Source organism: Balaenoptera physalus, assembly GCF_965194825.1.
Source record: "Balaenoptera physalus genome assembly, chromosome: 2".
NCBI classification, from domain to species: domain Eukaryota; kingdom Metazoa; phylum Chordata; class Mammalia; order Artiodactyla; family Balaenopteridae; genus Balaenoptera; species Balaenoptera physalus.
The window spans coordinates 37,733,923-37,748,853 of NC_138883.1; the positions used below are offsets into that span (position 1 = coordinate 37,733,923).

The 14,931-nt window shown below is 36.9% G+C and overlaps 1 protein-coding gene across 17 annotated transcripts in view; it reads right to left on the reverse strand.

The window, feature by feature from the left end:
* Positions 1–14,931, reverse strand: part of SYNE2 (spectrin repeat containing nuclear envelope protein 2) — a 319,482-nt gene that overhangs the window by 153,336 nt on the left and 151,215 nt on the right. For 16 of the 17 annotated variants that reach the window (XM_082442457.1, XM_082442455.1, XM_082442467.1 and 13 more), the window contains 12 exons: positions 14,414–14,575; positions 12,006–12,107; positions 10,851–11,051; positions 10,315–10,486; positions 9,669–9,781; positions 8,238–8,440; positions 7,672–7,791; positions 7,282–7,573; positions 6,044–6,195; positions 4,811–5,120; positions 3,487–3,651; positions 438–779 (listed from right to left, as the gene is read on the reverse strand). In XM_082442457.1, the coding sequence (XP_082298583.1) occupies positions 438–779; positions 3,487–3,651; positions 4,811–5,120; positions 6,044–6,195; positions 7,282–7,573; positions 7,672–7,791; positions 8,238–8,440; positions 9,669–9,781; positions 10,315–10,486; positions 10,851–11,051; positions 12,006–12,107; positions 14,414–14,575 (2,334 nt within the window). The remainder of the gene's footprint in view (positions 1–437; positions 780–3,486; positions 3,652–4,810; positions 5,121–6,043; positions 6,196–7,281; positions 7,574–7,671; positions 7,792–8,237; positions 8,441–9,668; positions 9,782–10,314; positions 10,487–10,850; positions 11,052–12,005; positions 12,108–14,413; positions 14,576–14,931) is intronic. The other variant, XM_082442453.1, reaches the window with a different exon arrangement.

The window sequence follows — 14,931 nt, forward strand, 5'->3', positions numbered from 1 at the left end:
TAAGAAGAAAGGCCCCTATCCTTTCAAACAGTCTCTGATTTCATTATGAAATCAACCGAAAAAAAAAAAAAGACCCTAAAAAATAGGGCTGTTGGATTTTTTCCTAAGAAATGTGGGTAGAGCACATTTTCTTTTGCCTTTTCCAATTTGCCTTTGAACTCCTGATCCAGGAAACTGTAACTGATTACATATCAGAGAGAATAATAAACCTAAATTGATGACTGACATTTCTAACAGATGAACAGTAATATTTCACTGCTGAAATCCTGGACAGTTTTCTAAGGGCTCTTTTGACAAGTGGGCATCATAAATAGCCAGCAGATTGAGGGTTTAATTATGAAATCAGAAGGCTTGATTCACGACCCTCTTTTCAGAGTCCAACAACACCTCTTCATTCGCAGACACGACGTCTTAGAGATGCAATCACAAGCACTTACCTTATTTATTTCCCAGTCTTCCTCCAACTTTTCCACTGCAGCTGAGTCCTGAGTGGACTCCTGTACATCAGAAGTGACCTGCTCCTCTCTGCCTGGCAGAGGAAACTTTTCTTTCTTTTCTGTTGAGCATTTTGATTTGAGAATGCTGTTGAGACAATTTTCCATCTCCTGTTTAGCAGATTCAAGTCTGTTTTCCAAATCTTTCTGTTTACACTTAAGTGATTTTATATCATCTTTAATAATCTTCTGTCCCACTGAAGATGTATTTTGCTTGATGGATTTTGCTAAAGCTAAAATCTTCTCTAATGTGCCATCTTGTAAACGGAGACTATTCTCTAGTTCCTGTGAGTGGAGAAAAGATTGTCACAAAAGTATCACTGTTCAATTGCCACAAGAGTTAATTGACTTTTGTAAATCATAGCAGTGTTCTGCTTCACTAGTGGAAAGAATAAAAAACTTATCAACCCATATCACAAAGAAGGAACTTTGGGCAAAATTTAAACCAATGTAGCAGCCCAGATCAAATTCTCTAACAGATTTTATAAGATGCTAGAAATGTATAAGAAGTAACACAGAAAATTTTCACAACCCAGTTCCTGGAACATAGGAAATGGTCAACACATATTTGTTGAGTATATATTTTGTTCAAGATACTACATAATATACAAGTAATACTAAAATCAAACACAATCAAAACACTAAATAATAAGTGCCTACTTTGTGCAAGGCCCTAAAAAGAATAAAAGAATCATTTAGAGTGTGCCTGCATGAATCTAGTGCTAATATTTAAAATTCAGAGCAAAGTTTAAATCAATCTATCGAATGCAATATCTTAAATATATTAGAAACTCAATCAATATTTACTAAATGCATGAATGGATGAGGTTAATTTGAGACCTCTACACGCAAAAGGAATTTGATAAACTATAGCAGCTACTGATGTTACTACTGAAATAGAATAAGCCTTAAAGTTACTAGGTGAACTATATAGTACTTATTAGTCACTGTTCTAATGGAATATACAATAAATATTCATTCATTCATCTAACAAACAGCAAGTATTATGATAGGTTTTGAAATTACATAGATGAGTAAAACACAGTCCCTTCACAATCCTATAGTCTAGTGAGAAAGACAAAGAAATAAACAGATAATTGTAACAGAATATGGAGAGATGTATGCTAACAAATATGTACAGGTCATCGAAACATTTTAGCTGGAAGAAGGGAGTTCCAGATTGCATTTTGGATAGACCCAAGGTGGCCATGGGATAGCTGCACCGGAGAGGGTGATACTGCAGGCAGGGAGACCACTCAGACGTCTAATGCAGGGATCTGTGAGATGAGGGTCTGCTCTAATGCAGCAGTAATGGGGGTAACGGTGGAGGGACAAATTGTTGAGATAATCCAGAGATGAAAGAGACAGCACTTGATGTCTGTCTAGACTGGGGAGTCTGGGAAAGCATATCGAGGTTTCTGACCCGGCAGCCTAGAGAGATGGTGTAGATACCCACAGAGTCAGAGAAGAAGAAGCAGGCTCATTGGTAGGGAGCTGGGGTATGGAGAAAGGGAAGGAGATGATGAGTTATTTTCTGGACATGCTGAACCACAAATAACTATGAGACACCCGAGGAGAGATGTCTAGTGGGGTCAGAAGACCCAAGTTGTAGCCCCACTCTGTCATTTAACCTGGGTGACCTTGTAAGTTCCTCACCTCTCTGGAACTCAGCTCATCATGTATAAAATGAGGAGTCTTGGGACTTCCCTGGTGGTGCAGTGGTTAAGATTTCACGCTCCCAATGCAGGGGGCTGGAGTTCGATCCCTGGTCAGGGAACTAGATCCCACATGCATGCCACAACTAAGAGACTGCATGCCACAACTAAGGAGCTGGTGAGCCACAACTAAGGAGCCCTCGAGCTGCAACTAAGGAGCCCGCGAGCCACAACTAAGGAGCCCACCTGCCGCAACTAAGACCCAGTGCAACCAAATAAATAAATATTTTAAAAAAGATGTGTTTAAAAAAAAAATGAGAAGTCTGAACTTGACGGCTTCTGAGATTCCTTCTAGCTATAGCAGAAGGCTATATTTTAATTTTTCAACAGGAGCCTGAGCTCCTCAGAGTGAGGCTCGTGTCTTGCACTTTTCTCAGTATCCAAGGCACCCAAACAGTGCCTTGGACATGATGAGCCCTCAACATTTGTCAAATTATCACTGTTAAAAGGGAGGTAGCCTTGTCACAATGTCAAGCTGTTCTGGAGGGGAAATCTTGCTTGATTCCCAGGTTCCTAAAAAGAAGAGATAAGAAATTCCCAAGCTCATGCCAGCAGTGCTGCCCTGAGACTCACCCCATGCAATCTCCAGTCAAATAACTGTGAAAGAAGCGGCTAAGAAAATGCTTTACTCTGTTTTCTTCTAGAGGACACCAATTGGGCCTGTTTATGTTGGCCGTGCAAACAGGGAGCATCCAAGGAATGTGTTTTGAGAATGTGGGTAAAGAGCTGCAATCCTTACTGTATAAGGAGAGGGGTTGTTGAAGTGAGGCTGAGAATTTTAAAAGCCCTACATCTGCAGAGACCTCTAAGGTAGTCCATGACTATGAAAATTAATAAGGTGAAAATTATACAACTCCCATCCACCCATGATGAAGAATGCAAAATTGCATCATTTCCCCCTAGGTCTTATTGCATTAGTTGTATCCTTTGAATACCCAGTATCTCCTGGAATCACTGTGCTGTCTCTAAAACAAAGATCTCCAGGAGCTGTAGACTGCTCATGGGTGAAATTGTCTCTGAGGGTCCAGAGCACACAGTACTGTTCAACTCGAATTATAAATGGATTTGCTCACTAAAGAAGAACATTTCCACTTTTTATGACTGGTCAGGACTTCATCCAATAGTCATCTGAATAGCATTTTCAGCATTTGAATTTTTTCTTTTTTTATTTCTTTTCTTTCACCATTTGAATTTTTGATCAAAGACACTGATTTGTCAAGCTGTAATTAATATTGATTTTTTAAAAATGTCTATCATGTCTGGACATTGTTTAATACCTGCAGTTTCCGCATTTTTTCCTCAACTGCTATTTGATCCACAGGCTTATCAGAAAAACCGACAAATTCCTTGGAGATATAGTCCAATGCAGTATTTAGGTCTGTGATGCAAACCTGGTATGAGTCGTGTTCTTGAACATGACCTTCCAATTTTTGCACAGACTCCTAAAAATAAAACATTGACAATGCATGCATTAGGTCCCTGAATTATCCCACTCAGAAAATAATTAAATGGTTCATAAACATTTGTTTTATGAGGTTTCATCTTGAAAAAGGAATATGGCCATAAATCATCCAGAGTTCTTAAGTAAAGTTTTTAGCGTTGAGATTTTTGTTTCCCCCATGTTTCTTTGCCTTCATTTCACTCCCGAAAACAATTTGTCAAGAGGTTTACAAAATGAAATGACTACAAATTATATCATCAAATCACAAACACCCATAACAAAGCAGTTCCCTTAATTACCCTTCTTACTACAACCAAGTACCCACTCTTGGAAATGAGACTATGTGAAATCAGCCTAACCTCGGATTCCTTTCCTAAGACTCAAACTCCAAAATTGTGTGTTAGGAAAAAGTAATCCTAACTCAAGAGCAAAACCACCTTCAGGTTCTCTCCCTGGAATAAGAAAATAAGGTGACTGCACCTGATCAGAAAAGAACAGCAATTATTAAACTAAATAACTTACAGCCAAGTGGGTATAATCTTCACCCCTGCGCAACTCCTACTATCTGTATAAGCAAGATTTCTTATCCAGGTAATCCTTATATTGAATCTGGCTTTCAGTGTGCAAAGAATTATAAACAATTCTCTTAAGAGAATAATATGCCTCATGACAAGATGACATTTTACCTCTTAATTCTTTTATTGCAGATCATGTGGAAAGACTCAAGGGAGAAACCTGATAAGGTTTATACAGAATAGTGGATATAACTATTATAATAGATGATGGATGGATATGTGAATGGATAGACAGTTGAATGCAAGCATGGATGAATGGATGGATAGATGGAGGTTGCATGGACAACTTTGACACTGTTACCTACATAAAGATGCCTAAACATATCTTAATTCTTCCAACCCCTTATAAGGGGAACTTTGATGAGAGGAAATAACACTATTATCAAATAATACACACTGGATTTCTCTAGCAAAACTGACCAAATTGATTGCTCCATCTTGAGTAGTTAGTATTTGTATCTAAAACTGATAAATTTTAAAAGCTTTTGATTTACCAAAAGAACAAAACAATGGTCCTATATACAAATATTACATAATTATGCATAATTAGCACAATCATTTAAAATTTTATTTTGACCATTTCACCTGTAGTTGTTGAAGAAGACTTTCATGTAGATGCTTTATTTCCAGCCACGGCTCTTCACTAAAGTTGGGATTTTTAGTGCACTCTAAGAGGTAATTTCCTTGAGATTTTAACTCCTCTAGTAAGGATGTCAAATCTTGTGCTTTCTGGAGGAATTTCTTATAAATTTTTAATTGAGCTTTCTTCTCCTGCAAACCATGTTGCAGAGCGAAGCCCACTTCTTGTTTCTTTTTTAGTTCTGTGAGCATTAATCTCAGATCCTCTTTACTTTGCAAATACTTCTCGCCTTCTAGTAGAAGCTTTTCTTGATGGCTAAATTTAACAAAGTATTTTACAAATGAAATGACATATCAAAATCTTATAATACAACATGCATTATTATAAAAAGCATTAAAATAACACTACTGTACATTATTCCCAGGGGCTTCTTTGGCATTATAACATTCTAAATAGCACTAAGTTTAGCTCAGAAATCAAGATTAAAATTAGTTGTGGTATTACTTTAAAAAAGTATTTTTTTTTTGTCACATAATTTGATCTGAGAACAAATATTTAATAATTTAGATTTCAAACTATTCCAGTTTTTATTGTTTAAATATAATTATAATATTCCATGTTTTTCTTTTGCATATAAGTAAAATAAACACGCATTCAGTATATTGGCCAACTAACTAGTTTATGTTTTCTATAGCTTGAATTTGTTTTGATCTGTTTTTCTTAGAAAAATATAAAACTTACATTTCCACCAAATATTAAATGTGTCATTTAAGACATATGAATTAAGAATTTTCATCAGAATTATGCCAATTAAATTCAGACAACATTTATCAATGTTTATACATTTAAGAATCTCTTAGCATATATATTTAAAAGCATGAATTATCCTGCAGTAATACCAGGAAGATACTGAGGTTGTCTGGGGAAAGGGGGTTTTGGTACAGAAGGGGAGTGTTGAAGGTGGAATGAGATAGACAATGTTAATTTGTTACCAAGGGCCCCACGGGTTGATGCACCAGCCAAAGTAAACACTGCCACTGAGTTATGACAGCATGTTTCATATCTGATGCAGAGGACTATTCTTCGCTTCTGCCTCAACACTGTGATTGCCCCTGATATTACTTACTTTCTCTCCAACAGATATATTATACCCACAACCAGAAGGCAGACAAAACATCCTTGTTATGGCTTCATTGTGCAATGAAAAACCATGAAAGTGGTGAAGGCATGCCCTTTACCTTAGATATGTGTTGGCTAAATGGAGTGTGTTGTCCCACTGGCTCTTGATATCAGTAAGGGTCTTTGGAACCATCGGAGCCTTGCTGATCTCAGCCTGACTCACGATGGTCTGTATTTTAGCGTCCCCTTCAGGCTTTAGTAAAATGATTTCCTAAATCAAATAAAAAAGATCTTAAAATCTCATTCATACCACTCAGGGATATTTCATATGATATGTTTTTATTTATAAACATTATTCAGAGATTCTAACTGCAGAGTAGATTTCAAAATTACCCTTTCATTTTTATATATTCCCCAAATACAAAGACATCCTTCACGTTGTATAGAACTGGTTCTCAGTAAGCATTTGTCACATTGATCTGGTTGCATTCGTACTCTTCTCTTGATTCTCAATTGCCCTCAAAGAAATTATATGCCAAAAAATCCCTGGCAAATCCTCCTTCCAATCTGTACCATTATTTATAAATAAAGAGTGAGGGTAACAACCTGAACAAGACACCTCTATACACCCAAGATTGGGTTTATGGCTTCCCATAGGAAAATGCAGAGTGCCTCAAGCCAACTACTGTTTCTCCACCACAGCGTAATTAATTCTCATTCCCTGCAATTTTATTTTCCTCTTTTGCTCCAAACAATCAAGTTCCTCCCTTCTTGGAAACACTACTCCAGATTCACCTTCCCTGGAAAACCTTTCAGATATAATCCCAAATGATTCTGATTACTTCAGTATGTCAAACGAACCCTCATGGCTTGACCGCATCATCCTCTGCACTCGGTATCTGATAAACTAAGAACCACACAACCCACTCAGTATCTAATATCCTTTAGGAACCATATGTATCCACTCTGAAGACGAGTTCCTCTCCAGCTCTCACCTTGACAGTGCCGATACCTCTGATGTACTGACATACATTCTTTTAACATCCTAGCAAACTTCCCCCTGCTGCAGCTCTAATTTATCGTTTCAATTTCATTTCTCCTGCACTCAGTGAAGATGGACAATGATTGGACATTGCTCTCACAAAGAGAGGATATACTTTCTCCCTTCTCTATGCATTACAATAATTTTAGATCCATCATAGCCCTTCTCTTTTGCAAGCTCAGTCATCTGAATTCCTTCAACCAATCTGCAGTGATCCTATTTTCCATTAAAAAACAAATCTTTGCAGTTTTCCTCTAAACCTTTTCAAAATTAGAGTTCACTCTGACCTCCGAAATTTAGTTTCCACAGTTATACCTTTATTTTTTGGATTCTTTCCTCAAGGGGCATTTTGCCTTCAGATGAATTCAAAACCATCAGGGACTCTTTAATCCCTGTTATCCAACGAATTACATCATGTGCGAGATCATTAAAGCTCTGGTCCTTGGCAGGAGGTAACTTATCCTCTTCATCAATTTCACATAATTGTCCCAATAATGTCTGGTATCTATTGATCAAATGTGTTGATTCCGTTACTATTTCTTCTTCCTCAGTAATCCCATATTCCTTCACAGAGTTGTTCAACTGGGCCATAGATTCGAATTGTTCCCTGTAAATTCCAAATATCATTGAAAGTTTATAGGAGCCACGACACCACTTGAGAAACCATATTCCCCAGAAATACATTTCATGCAAGATCAGCTATACCTCTTTCTAGCTAGAGCTTGGCAAAATAGCTCAGTTTTCTCTCTTGTTCCTTCCATTTCTTTCCATTTCTCTTCTTGATTAGTCAACCACTTACTCAGGTTTCTGTGGTCATTCTGGAGCCTAAAACAATATCACACACATTGGAATATAAAATCAGCAAAAAGTGTTTACCTGAAGAGAAGGTTGGCACAAATCTTGTGAGCCAACCAGGTTTTTTACTACATTTTTTTGGTTTCTTTAGAGAAAATTTAATTTGTAACATTAAAATCTGAATAATAATAGCATGTATTATAGTGGAATTCTAATGAGCCATACATATATATCATAAAGAACAGGAAACAAACAAACAAACAGAAAATATTTTTGGACTCTCCCCTGAACCTTGGCCATAATTTGAAGAACTCTCCAAAATTCTATATTCCTGGAGCCAAACTTGGGTTTGAAACTACATATTTTATTTTTGAAATTTGTGTGTATGTGTATCCCACTTCTAGCTGTACTGAGGCAGAGTACGTATGAAGATATCATTAGCAAACATGCTATTAGACATCACCTTTATTTCCTACCTTAGTAGCTGCTGCAAGCACTCATCAAGCTCCTTTGCTCGTGCCTGGCATATGGACTCCATTTTTTCTAATTCAATTTCTTGACTTACAATCCAACTGTTAAGCTTCTTAACAGGTGCTTTGGGCAGATGCTTTTTCACATGATTCAGTACAGTTCCCACCTGATGTATTTCACTGCCTCTTCCTTCAAGAGTCAAGAAATCCTTAAGAAAGACAAAAAGTCAATTATATCCTATGGGCAAGTCTCAGTATGGTCCCTGCCACCCCAGTGACACTTTCCCAAGATGGTACATAGACATGCCATCTTCATAACATCCTATATAAAAGAAGTTGCTATGGAGAGGTGGCTAAGTGCAATAGCACATGATCAAAAGACAATTTATATTGGTTTTAGAATGTGTGTGTACATTTGCATTTGCATCTGACTTTCTGGGAATCACATCAAGCAAAATGATGCCACCATGTGGGTCAGTGGGAGTTAGACCAGGAAAGCCACATTTTCCTATCCTGGCTCTGCTCAGCTTCTCCTAAATACTTGCTCCTTTCTGGCAATCAATATGTAAAACTAAACAGCCTATTCTCTATTTAACTTTGTCCAAATCAGAATTTTATTTCAATGTTTGTGTTTCAAGGTTTGAGCATCAATTGTTGAGACCCATGCAATGGGCAAAGTTTAAAAAAAAAGTTGGAACTATAATTTAAAAGCAGAGAAGAAAGGTGATTTTGTCAATAAAGAATAGTATCATCAAAGCAAGGAATTAAACTGGGAACATTTAATGCCACTGATAAGTCTGAGAGCATAACTTATCACCAAAGCCTAAAGTACTTGATAATCTACCATAAAGTGATCAAGAATTAAAGGTGCCATACGCATTTGAAATGCCCACATTATTGCCTCTTATTTCAGACTATCTTCCCCTCCACTCCCATCAGCAGTGTATTAAAGTTCAACTACAATTTTTAAAAGAAATATGGCTGGGAAAAAACTTTTTAAAAAGTCAAGCAATCTCTTATAGAAAGTAAAGGGGTTTCAAAGTCCAAATTAGGTAAAGCCTTTTTTTTTTCATCAAATAGGATTTTAACACAACTGAATTCACCAGCAAACAGTAAGTTAAACAGCATCTTAGAATAGGTGTGAAAACAGAACCTTTTTAAGTCACTTACATCCTTACCCAGTAAACACAGAGTGTTAAAAATACTGGGCTGGCCAAAAAGTTAGTTCTGGTTTTCCGTCGATGTTACGGAAAATGCCGAACGAACTTTTTGGCCAACCCAGTATTTGGGGAAAGGCCAGGTTTTTTGGAAATATTATCTCTATGTAGGGAAATTACTCAGTCAAAATAATTATTGTCCTATCTATTTATATATAGTTCTATCTCCAGCATTTTAATTTTGATAAATTTTGATTGAAATTTAAACGTGTCTTCTTACAGAAAGTTTTTGTAGTTTTTGTTCCACACTCTTTTTTGTTTCTGATGGTTCAAAACACTCCTTAAGGTTCATTTTAACGTTGCCAAACCAGTCATTAAAGTTCTTGCACTGATCTGCAGGAAAAAAAAACAAAAGAAGCTATATTCATTCAAGGAAGACGTCACAAACCTTGTTAAAGTAAAATATTTTGAAACTTGCTTCCCATGTCATGGGTACGAGTCACTGTAAAGTGATAATAAACTAAAACCTAATTTTGAGGGTTAATGGAGCCGACGTGACAATTGTGGCATATTTTCTACACCAAACCTCCTTTCCAAGCATACAGGACACCCAAAGACACCTGCAGGGCCAGCCCACTCACAGGCATGTCCCCAGACTCTGACCACAGGGAGAGGGTCAAACACTAGGACCCTCGTGACTCTCCTTCATGAGAAAAAGATCTGGTACTTGAACAAAAGAGACGTTATTTACGATAGGCATAGATCAGTGAGTGTTTGCTCCTAAAAGATTTATCTGAATATTATTTCCTTAAATACAGTGTGTGCAACCATCTCTAAGTGAAGCTTAGATTAACTAGCCTTTGTGCTCACAGTACTTATTCATACCTCAAGATTCCCAGAGGCGCAGTAAGAAACATTGCACTCACCATTCAGTAACTTAGAGAAGTGATCTTGCAAAACACTTTTTTTGGTATTAAATAAATCACTGACACTTTCGTATTGCTTTTTTAATTCAGAGAGTTCAGGAGTCAGACAACCTATTTGATTCTCAAGTAATATCATACTGTGTTTCTGCTGTAGAATTTGCTGTTGAATCTCCTAAATATATAAACAAACAAACAACACTGAAGTCTTAAAAATGGGCTCAATCTACACAGAACATATTAGGTATCCATTGTTTCTATAAAAATCTAGATGATTTTTTATTGGGTAGACCTGCTTTCTCTTAGCTAGTAAATGTATAATGCAATGCAATTTAATATCAAATAATGACTGTCCACAAAGCAATTCAAAGGTGAAACAGTTAAATATACACAAATTGTTTTTCTGAGTATTTTCCCCAGACTTTCATTTTTTTATACTAACTATTTTTATAATAATTATTAACCTCAAGAGGACAAGACCATCAGAAACAAGTGTGAAAATAAATCTGAACCACAGAAGAGAAGTAGCTGGGAAGTACCTCTAGTTTAGTAAAGATCTCCAAGCTGTCAGAAGGAGACAGGGCATTTAAGAGGGACTCAGTCATTCCAATCTGGGTCTTAGCCTGGTAGAGATCCTCCCTTAACTCAGCTGTGCTGCCACCGAGTGCACTGCAGTTGGATTCTCCTGTTAAACGCATTTTCACATGTTCTATCTTGTTCAAAATAGAGGACTCCATGACCTGAAATCATGAAACATATGACGTACTGTAATGGACTTGATTTAACTAGATTATAAGACAACTGCACTGCTGAAGAATGAGTTGAAACTTCGTTTCATTTCAACGTGAAATAACTTCTCTCTTTCTGATTCTTCCTTGTTCTACATCACTGATACAATTCAAATATTGCCTTTAAAAAAAACAGTAACGTGAAAAAAACTGAAATTGACATCCTTATTTTTTTGTAAGAGACTAAGTGAATCTTCCCCTTAAAACAAGTTTTATTTAGCATACCAGTTGAGGTGTTATCTCATGGTGCTTATTGGAAAACATATTAAAACATATAGAAAAAAATTAAATAGCCAGCATTTATTAAGTGTGTATTACGTACACAACATCATGGTAAGCACTTTATATACAAAATACAGGCTTAAGAAGGGTAAGTAACTTGCCCAAGATCACAAAGTTGTCTGACAGCAGAGCCAGGCCCTCCCCCAGAAAGTCTGACTCCAGAGCTTATATTCAGGCACTTTGCACTTTGATTTAAATAAAAGTCTAACAAATCTCTTCACACGATAAAAAATCACACTTGGGGCAATGTCCCTGTTACTCCATCTAGCAACTAATAAACTTGGAATCTCTTGAGCCATATTCTCCTTCCTATGCCCAAGACACTTATGAGGAAACCGTTGTTACTTTACATGGAAGCAAGGTAACATCTCCCCCTCTGCACAAGAGGCCTGTGAAATAAATGAAATGAGAATAAGAGAATGCAAAAAATTATTCATTCTAAAATGGGACAAATATGATAAACTATGCTGGCTATTAAAAATTCGGTTGGACATGACTAAAGATGAATCAAATAATGATCCTAATTTTATTTTAGGTTTAAGTTTTAGAATTCTGGTTTATGAGCATTACTTTAGAGCATACAGAGCATCTTTAATTGCAACTTTAAAATAAAAATTTTCTTACCTGTAATTCAAGAGGTATTTCACTGCTTTGAAGCAGGAACTGTATCTTAGCCACTCTTTTAGAAAATTCTGAAGGTTTTTGTTCATGGACTTGCAACTCTTCCTAAAACACACAATGTTAATGGAAAATATCTTTTTATTTTATACCTTATTTTCTGGTACCCCTGATTGCTATTGAAAATATGTAGAAACTGAAAGAGCCTTTGAATTTCCCCTAATCACTTGATTTTTGATACAGTCCTGGGAGTTGCAAAATTAAGTGTCTTCATGGGTCAGGCATATGTTATAACTGAGTGAAACACTCTAGCAATAAAACGAGAGGGGCCAGGTCTGCGCCACAGCAGGATGCAGTGCCTGCCTAAAGGCATGACATCTCATAGCTCTGTACATATAAACATACACATAAACATATAAAGCCAACACACACACACACATCATGTTGGCAGAATTTGGCCCACACGGTAGCCGTTATAATCCTTAACTTCAAATTTTTAAATAACCTGTATCTCAAGACAAATTTTTTTTTAACTTTTAATTTATTTTTATTTATTTATTTTCGGCTGTGTTGGGTCTTCATTTCTGTGCGAGGGCTTTCTCTAGTTGCGGCAAGCGGGGGCCACTCTTCATCGCGGTGCGCAGGCCTCTCACTATCGCGGCCTCTCCCGTTGCGGAGCACAGGCTCCAGACGCGCAGGCTCAGTAGTTGTGGCTCACGGGCCCAGTTGCTCCGCAGCATGTGGGATCTTCCCAGACCAGGGCTCGAACCTGTGTCCCCTGCATTAGCAGGTAGATTCTCAACCACTGCGCCACCAGGGAAGCCCCTCAAGACAAATTTAAGGGATACTTAGTGATAATTCATTTCACTTAGAAAATCAAAATCTTACTTCACAACTGTCATAATATACCCAGGAAACTCATAAATCTCCACACATTTTGCAAGTCTTTTTCCAAAAGTATAAAAATGGATATGTGGGGCTTCCCTGGTGGCGCAGTGGTTAAGAATCCACCTGCCAATGCAGGGGACACGGGTTCGAGCACTGGTCTGGAAAGATCCCACATGCCACAGAGCAACTAAGCCCATGCGCCACAACTGCTGAGCCTGTGTTCTAGAGCCCGCGAGCCACAACCACTGAGCCCGCGTGCCACAACTACTGAAGCCCGCACGCCTAGACCCCGTGCTCCGCAACAAGAGAATCCACCGCAATGAGAAGCCCGTGCACCACAACGAAGAGTAGCCCCCACTCGTCGCAACTACAGAAAGCCCACGCGCAGCAACGAAGACCCAACAGAGCCAAAAATAAATAAATAAATAAATAAATTATATAGCACAGGGAACTCTTCTCAATTCTCTGTAATGACCTATACGGGAATAGAATCTAAAAAAAGTGGATATATGTATATGTATAAAAAAAAATGGATATGTGAATTTAAAAGTGAATAAAGTGACCAAAATTAGAGAAAAAAAGAGACTTGAGACATTAGACACGTGGCATACTGCAAAGCCATCATGCGCGCATGCATACATTTTTATATTACATTGAACCACATATAACTGTCAGACTTAACTGTTTTTTGACATACAAAGATTGTAATTTTATATGGTCCAAACTAATAATATGCAAACAACCAGCAATAGAAAGAATTCTTTTTAGAGTTAAAAGAGATAACTTTAAAAATATTTTTTAATTATTTTTTTCTTTTCCATTATGGTTTATTACAGGATACAGAATATAGTTCCCTGTGCTATACAATACGACCTTGTTGTTTATCCATTCTATATATAACAATTTATATCTGCTAGTCCCAAACTCCCAATCCATCCCTCCCCCGTCACCTCTCCCTCTTGGCAACCACAAGTCTGTTCTCTATGTTTGTGAGTCTGTTTCTGTTTTGTAGTTAAGTTCATTTGTGTCATATTTTAGATTCCACATATCAGTGATATCACATGGTATTTGTCTTTCTCTTTCTGACTTACTTCACTTAGTATGATTATCTCTAGGTCCATCCATGTAGCTGCAAATGGTATTATTTCACTACAAGAGACGAGTTTAATTCTTTCTAACTGGCAAAACCTGAGATCACTGTTTTAAAAAACTAGCCTCTTTTGAAGCTCTATAAAGATTTTGACATTCAGCATTGTGTTTTTTCCTAATTTTTCTACTTTACTTGAAGTATAGTTGATTTACAGTGTTGTGTTAGTTTCAGGTATACAGCACAGATTAATAATACCTGCTAACATCTTCCTGGATACCACAAAGAAAACGATGGAATTCAGGTCTCACTCAAGGAATAATGAAAGAAATAAAAGATTTCTTTGTGATTTCTCTACCCCTCTTCAAGAAAGCAGACTTGATATTAAAATGTCAACTATCTACAAAAAGAACAAATATTTTATTTCTGTTTAATTAACCTTCAGCTTTTCTCTTTCCTCTTCAGTCAGTTGATGTAATTCCATTTTTTGAAGGATCTTTTCAGTCCACTCATCAATCCCATTTTTTAAGTTAAAAAGCTTGTCCCATAAAGCTAGAGCTCGACCAAGATTTTCATAGTAGTCTTCTGTCTTCTCATTTATCTACCATAATTAAAAAATAAAAGTAACACATTTAGTGGTGAAAAAGCATAAGAACCATTGTTTCAGTCAAACACAACTTTAAAATAAAATTTTAGATTACCTTTACTTGCTAAATAATTTGCTTTATTCATCAACAAAAAATTTGCTTTAACATACCGTGTAGTTCTTTCTTCTACAAAAAAAAAAACTTAGCTGGTTTGCTGCAGTTTATATGCAATTGAAAGCAATAGTTTTCCTCTTCTCTAAACCACAATAATAAAAGATGCTTTTAAAAACCCAGAGCAGGGACTTCCCTGGTGGTGCAGTGGTTAAGAATCCGCCTGCCAATGCAGGGGACACAGGTTCGATCCCTGGTC